We start from the raw sequence: 8,119 nt of genomic DNA on the forward strand, positions 1-8,119 counted from the left end.
ACCACCACCACCACTTAATGTCCGTTTGCATGCTGTCATGGGTTGGACAGTTTAACAGGATTTGATGAGCTGCAGAGCTATGTCAGGCCTCGGTGTCTCCTTTGGCAATGGTTTTTATGTCTGGATTTCCTTCCTTTATAGCTGTGTGTACATCCTTATATATGTTCACAAGTGCACGTATGTGTGTGTACGTATGAACAAATATAAGGGTGTGAATATCTGTTTGTGTGTGTGAAGTATCAACAGTGTGTGCAATCTTGAATGTATTTATCTCTGCTCATAGTTGAATAACCAGAATTTAAGCTGACCCTTGACTGGCCTTGATCAGTGAGGAGACTTGCAAATATTCCTAGGGCAGATGAGCTCCTCAAGAGCTAACAGCACCTCTATCCTAAGCAAGAGATGAGCACCACCCACTGACGTGGCCGATGACAGTACTGCCCAATTGGCACTTGTGCTAGTGGAATGTTAAAAGCACCATTCAAGCATGATTGCTGCCAGCGTCGCCTTACTGGCACATGTGCCAGTGGCATGTGAAAAATAACATTCGACCGTGGTCATTGCCAGTGCTGCTGGACTGCAGGTGGCATGTAAGAAACACCTTTTGAGTGTCGTCGTTGACAGTACCACCTGACTGAGCCTCATGCCGGTGGCATGTAAAAGCACCCACTACACTCTCAGAGTGGTTGGTGTTAGGAAGGGCATCCAGCTGTAGAAACTCTGCCAAATCAGACTGGAGCCTGGTGCAGCCATCTGGTTCGCCAGTCCTCAGTCAAATCGTCCAACCCATGGTAGCATGGAAAGCGGACGTTAAACGACGACGATGATGATGATGATGATGATGAATGAAATACATGAATGGAAGTTACACCAATATTTTAATTCTATATGAAACTAGTTCGAGGCCCAGGTTCCCAAAGGAAGATCAAAGCTGAGGGAGTTGGAAAAGTTTGGTAAGATAAGTCAAGAGCATTAATGGCAGAAATGATATGAGAATTGCTTGAGTTAGATAATCTAAGATCTTTGGCATTTATCAGATTTTACAGAACGGGCGAAATAGAGCCATCTTCCAATGATGATTCTGTTGCAAGTCTTTCCTTAGATTACCTTCTTCTGTAAGGTATTTTGTCAACTCCTCCTTGGTGAGAAAACCTTTATCCTCAGAATCCAGTTTCTGGAATGCTTTAAGAAGAATATCTTCAGATGCTGGTTTAAATCTAGAATTGCAAAAAAATAAGTCAGAGATAAATTCTACAAGATTCTGTTGATTTGTAAATTTTTTTCAGAAATTCAAAGAAGTAAATTCTTAAATTAAACAAAAGTCTCTACCTGTGTTCAAGAACTGCTTTGACCATTGCTGGACGGAATCTTTCAAGCCTTATATGGCCTGTTGGTTCTTCATCTTCAACCTAAAACAAACGGATTACATTTATTGATCTCAATTCAAAATTCAGTTATCAACAAATAGTTTGAACACTGATTTCTAACCTAGTTTGAGGATCCATCCACTCTGATAAGCTCTCACCAATGTCTCTACATTCTTTCCAGATAGTTCCATTCATGGCTACGAGAGGATGGGGCTGAAAAAGCACCATTCGAGTGTGGTCAATGCCAGTGCTGCCTGACTAGTCCCCGTGCTGGTGACACATAAAAAAACACCCACTACACTCTTAAAGTGGTTGGCACTAGGAAGGGAATCCAACTGTAGAAACCTTGCCAGATCAGACTGGAGCCTGGTGCAGCCTCTTGGCTTTCCAGTCCTCAGTCAAACCGTCCAACCCATGCCAGAATGGAATGCAGACATTAAATGATGATGATGATGATTGAAGTGGTCCTTCAGTTTTTCTAAAGCCTGTAAAATAACTCAGAAGGTTGGGTCTCCAGCCAAGCCTTTCACAATACCCTTAAAGCCAAGAACTCTTCTTCCTCCTCCTCCTCCTCCCCCCTCCTCCTCCCCCCTTCTCCTTCTTCTTCTTCTTGTCTTGCAAGTTACTTGGTGATATCCTTAGTGCTGATGCCATGAAAAAAAAGTATCCTGTCCACTCTGAAAAGTGGTTGGCATTAAAGAAGGATATCCAACCATAGAAAAACCATGCCAAAGCAGCCACTGGAACCCACCACAGTCCCCTGGTTCAGTGCATCTTGTCAACCATTCTACTCCAGGCCAGAATAGAAATTAAATTACGATGGTGATGAAGATGATGATGACATAGGTGTCAAATATTTTGGCAGAGGCAATCAAGACTGACCCCAGTGCTGTTACTTTATCTTAACTAATCCTGGATTCAATGAATGTTTTAAATATGCGTGAAGTTCAGTACGTTACCCTTAAAACTTAATTATATTTAATATATACGTTACCTGGGTGATAAATTCACTGAGTTCTGCTTCCGATGGACAACAAAACAACGAGCGTATGATGGTTCCCACCTCTCTGCAGTAAACGGTAAGTAAATATCCATATTTCAGTTATGTATAAAACAAGCCATAAAATAAAACATTTATAAATAACACCTTATGAATAACTACTATACTGAAGGGCAAACACTTTCAAACTGGGGCCCACAGGGTCTAAGGGTCCACAAATGGGATAAAGATCCGTGTTTAACATTTAAAAAAATTACTTTACAAATTGTATAATGAATCATTGTAATCTTGTGAACTCGGCCTCGCCATCAATGCTACACCTCCCCTCCTACCCCCCCTAATCGTGGGTTGTCTTGTTCTGAAAGTTACTTGATGACTTCATTACTGCTTGTGTGATGTAAAAAGCACCCAGCACACCCTAAAGAGGTTGGCATTAGGAAGGGCATCCAGTTATAGAAATCATGCCAAAACGGTCAGTAGAGGTTGGTCTTGGTGAAGTCTTCTGACTTGCCAGTTCCTATCAAGCCATCTTACACCTGCCAGCAGAGCAAAGCAGACATTAAACGATGATGATGATGATGATGATGATTGGTTAATTATTCAGTTACTTGTATCTTTAAATGTTGGGTTGTAGATGTAACCTATGTCGCAGTTTAATAGCACCACCAGGAACCCTTGAGTGACTGTTGTCAGCATTCTGGTCATGACTTGAAGATTGAAGACAGTTTCCTTCCTTTCTGCCTTCCTCTCCTCTTGTTGGCCCCTGTAAAAGGGTCAAGGGGCTTAACTTAACTAAGCAGTAATATAAAATTTCAAAAGACAAAACTGGGGAAAACGAATTTATTGTTATTAAATAAAATCAGCTTCAAAAGCTGAGACAAAATTTATTTAAATAAAAATGGAGTCTTTTGGTTGTGGAAAGGTTGACAACCCCTGCTTTAAGATTTAACATTTTAGTATTTAAACCGACCACATATGGTTGAAATATTCTACCTGTTTTTTGTTCAAACCAATCAGATCCAGCCTCTTACACCTACCCTACAATGTCATTCTAGAAATAAACAATTGCATCATTGAAATCTTGAAGCTATGAGATAATGCATGTTTAAGTCAAAACAATGAAGATAAATAACAGTTACATATAACAAAATAACTGTTCAGTTATTTAATTTGCTGGCAGAGTGAGCCTAGTTGTGGTCATTTGACTTGCCAGAAATAGCAGCCAAATTACTTGTAAAGTTTATTGCAATCCTCCAAAACTGATAATTAATCTCGTCTGTCATTGGCTTTTTGTTTCTTACCGCATATCGACTGTTCCGTTTGATTCATAGTCAAAGACATCAAATGCTTCCGTGACCTTCTTTTCCAACTCAGCTACAAGGTTTTCTACAACAGAATAACAAACCAAAAATGAAACTCATCATATGCATACTTCATTTACATATCTGTCTTTGCTTCCCAACCACATGGTTCCAGGTTCAATCCCACTGTGTAGCACCTTGGGCAAGTGTCTTATACTATAGCCTTGGGCTGACCAAAGCCTTGTGAGCGGATTTGGTAGATGGAAACTGAGAGAAGCCTGTTGTATATATGTGTGTGTGTGTGTGTATGTGTCTCTTTGTGTCTGTGTTTGTCCCCCATCATCACTGCTTGACAAATGGTGTTCGCGTCTATGTCTCTGTAACTTAGCAGTTTGGCAAACGAGACAGATAGAATAAGTACTAGGCTTTAAAAAAAAGTCCTAAAGTCAATTTGTTCAATTAAAACTCTTCAAGGTGGTGCTCCAGCATGGCCACAGTAAAAGAGTAAAAGAATATATATATATATATATATATATATATATATATATATATGTATGTATGTATGTATGTATGTATGTGTGTGTGTGCGTGTGTGTGTGCATCAGTATGGGAAGGCACGTGGCTTAGTGTGCAGGGTATTCGGCTGACGATTGTAAGATCGTAAGTGCGATTATTCCTGGCAGCGTGTTGTATCCCAAGTTGCTCCAGTCCACTCAGCTGGCAAAAATGAGTTGTACCTGTAATACAAAAGGAAGCCAGCCTTGTCACATTTGGTGTACCATGCTGAATCTGCATATGAACTATGTTAAGGGAACACCTGTCTGTGGAGTACTCAGCCACTTGTACGTTTATTTCACGAGCAGACTGTTCTGTTGATTGGATCAACTGGAATACTCGTCGTCGTAACCGACAGAGCCAGAGCCAGTTATATATATATATATATATATATATATATATATATATATATATATATATATATATATATATATATATATATATATATATATATATATATATATATATATATATATATATATATATATATATATATATATATATATATATATATATATATATACATATATATATGGGAGAATTTACGAAAAAAAACAACAGACGAAGATAGGTGGTGTAAACAACAAATGGATGTATTAGTTTAACGCTCGGGAATAGAGAAAGTCTATGACGTTTCGAGCCTACGCTCTTCATCTGAAAGGAACACAGAAAGACATAAGGAGAGAAACAAGGACAGAAAAATATAAAAATATAAATATAGTGGTCAACGATCTATCATGGCGAATATATATATATATATATATATATATATATATATATATATATATATATACACACACACACATGCACCACCACCACCACCACCACCACCACCACCACCACCGCTGCAGCAGCAGCAGGAACAGCAACAGCAAATGCAATAACAATAGCTTAGGGTAAGAACGAGAATCGCCCTTTTAAACAGGCACACGCACAAACACACACACACGTATATATACACACACACATCTATCTATTTGTCTGTCTGTCTCTCTCTCTGCATACAGACACGTTTACACACACACACACACACACACACACACACACACACACACACACACACACACACACACACACACACACAAACATGCTTATATCCTGGCTGTGATAAAAGAACACCAAAACAAAAACTCGAAAGGTGTCATTGAAATCATTAATGTTTTTTAAAAGAATATTTTAAGGGAATTCCTTTAGAAGAGAGAAACCCAATTCCGAGGTGAAAGCGTCGGCTGCTCATCGATCGTTTTCCTCGCCAATTCCGAGCAAATGGATCAGGATAAATACGAAATTGTCCTAAAACCATTTGGTTTTCTTTTCATTTTCTATCGATTCAAAATGGTATAAAATCAACAAAAAATGCGATTTTTACCTGCTTTTTCTTTTTTACTTTCTGTAAACCGAACCGTTGTCATGATTACAAATGCGGTGTAAGAGGAAAAAAGTGATATCCTTAAGAAAAATGCAACCGGTCTTTTTAACATGTACAAACTTTCTGAACCAATTTACTTTTTGTTCGTGTTGGAATAAAATAAATATCAATGTGAAGCTAACGAGCAAGCATGTACGGGGTCACTTGGCTTGCTAAAAATAACAGCTAAATTTTCTTCAAATCATACTGTCTTAAAAAAGAATAACTATTTAAAATTTTAGGCGCAAGACCAGCAGGTCTTGAGAGGAGGGGGAAGTCAATCACATCGACCCCAGTACTTGACTGGTACTTATTTTAAGGAGCACGAAAAAATGAACGACGAAATTTGAGTTCAGAACACGAAGACGGACGAAATGCCGCTAAGCATTTTGTCCGGCGCGATAACGGTTTTAAAAATAATTGTAATGATAGAAAAAGTAGAACTTGTGTTTCATATACAAAAAAAGAAAAAAAGACTGGACGGTCACGGCTGGAACGATAATGACTCGATCACACCATGTTCTAATCGGGAAGATGTCGTTCTCTTTAACCCCATACTAATGGAACCTTGGAGGATTGCAGTGCAATCCACTCTGGACTATCCTTCGGAGATGGTATCACAAAACTGAAACTAAAAATCATGTTTTATCTCATTTTGTTCGGCAATTTCAGTAAAAAAGAAAATTTCTCACATTTTTTTCAGCTCACACACTATACATACACAAATATACACACTTGCATATAAACGCATACACACATATATTTAGACACCCACACAAACAAACATACATACATACATACTATACACTCAATGGAAAAAATGTTTTGCGGTATTTCTTCCGATTTCTTAGTTCATATCCCACCGAAGTCGACTTTACTTCTCATTTTTTCTGGGTCGATAAAGTAAAGTACCAGTCACGTACTTGAGGTGAATGGCATCAACTAACGGCCTCCTCGCCAAATTTCAGGCCTTGTGTCTAGATTAGAAACACTTATTGCCTTTCAAGTTATACGCGGTCTCTTTCTTAAGGGAATAAATTTTGAAAAATGTTTTACGGAGTTTTTTCCCTTCGTTTAAAAAAATTTAGCTTACTCTCCTTATGACATCTAAAATCTACAATCGATATTGACAAGGTTACAAAAGCAACGAAAATTTAGAAGAAAAAAATATAAATAATAAATGAGTGGAAATCGAATCGGTGTGTGTGTTAGATAATAAGGCATTAAGACAATATGACGCTCCACAGACTCAACAAAATATTATTAATGATAGAGAAAACATCGACTTCATCAACTGTGTGTGTGTGCTCGCTCTGCGCACACACACACATCTCAAAGGAAAATAGATGCATCTTTTTATGCCGTATTTTTTCTGTGCGGACACTACCCAGCGTAAGGCATATCTCCTAAATCCTAGATTAAGTATTTAAATGCATCAAATGACATTATTTGGTTCCTAGAAATAAATCTTTTGCAAACAGGATTGAGCACATCCCTCTTGAAATTTAATTCATAATAACCAACAATTGCAAGTTAACAAAATTCTCGTCAATTTGTACAGTTTTAGTTGGTCATGTAAACATCGTAGCTAGGATAATCTGTACTCGACCACCAAACTTAGATAATCTCTGTACCGGACCACTAATTTAAAGATTAGTAGATCAGGCCAATGTTTCTAGTGAAACCTCAAGGGGTAAGCCTGAGTGGATTGGTTAGGGGCGAGAAAAACTTGTCCATCTCCACGGCAAGCGTAAGATGGACGCCATACCCAATGGAGTCCCCAGTGTCACAAATGTTCGGATTAAGTCTTCTGTTGGAAGATATCAGAATATGTTATATTATTTGTGTTACTTCATACTGCGGCAAACGATGTCTCGTCGTTTCATTCTTCCTTTTGCACAATAAGTATCAGAAGCGTTACCATGGATATGGGGTGCCCGTTGTTATTCGAGCTGAAGAAGAAGACGAAAGAAAGAAAAGGAGGAGGAGAAGAAGAAAGAAAGAAAAGGAGAAGGATTAGAAGAAGAAAGAAAAGAAGGAGGAGAAGAATAAGAATAAGAAGACGGAAAGAAAGAAAGAAGGGAAGAAAAGGAGACGGAGGAGAAGAAGAAGAAAGAGAGAAAGAAAAGGAGGAGGAGAAGAAGAAATGTAGGAATAGTAGAAGTAAGAAAAGGGTCATCCGGGCAACACAAAGCTAACAGTGAAGAGCGTTTAGTGATGTCGTTCGTTGGGTTTTATTGTGTGCCTTGTTGAGTGTTAGGGATTATGCGATTAGCGGCGAGGGGACGAAACACGGCATGCGGTTCATAATGTTAGAAGGAAGGTGTTAGCTGTTACCGCTGATCCACAGTATTTGACTGGCACTTTATTTTATGGACCCCGAAAGGTTGAAAGGCAAAATTGACTTTGGTGGAATTTGAACTCAGAACATAAGGAGTCGGAAGAAATGCCGCTAAGTATTTTGTTCGACGCGATAACGACTTAATGA

At 38.6% G+C, this 8,119-nt stretch overlaps 1 protein-coding gene across 1 annotated transcript in view; it reads right to left on the reverse strand.

Annotated features, from left to right (window-relative positions):
• The window catches only part of LOC106868586 (dynein regulatory complex protein 8), a 10,258-nt gene extending 4,522 nt beyond the window's left edge, over positions 1–5,736 (reverse strand). Inside the window, exons 1-5 of the mRNA XM_014913917.3 lie at positions 5,593–5,736; positions 3,669–3,753; positions 2,362–2,434; positions 1,330–1,409; positions 1,108–1,217 (exon numbers count right to left, since the gene is read on the reverse strand). Coding sequence (XP_014769403.2) covers positions 1,108–1,217; positions 1,330–1,409; positions 2,362–2,434; positions 3,669–3,753; positions 5,593–5,704 — 460 coding nt within the window. The 5' untranslated portion in view covers positions 5,705–5,736. The remainder of the gene's footprint in view (positions 1–1,107; positions 1,218–1,329; positions 1,410–2,361; positions 2,435–3,668; positions 3,754–5,592) is intronic.
• Positions 5,737–8,119: the final 2,383 nt, after the last annotated feature.

Source organism: Octopus bimaculoides, chromosome 11 (genome assembly GCF_046866305.1).
Source record: "Octopus bimaculoides isolate indiv1 chromosome 11, ASM4686630v1, whole genome shotgun sequence".
Lineage (NCBI taxonomy): Eukaryota > Metazoa > Mollusca > Cephalopoda > Octopoda > Octopodidae > Octopus > Octopus bimaculoides.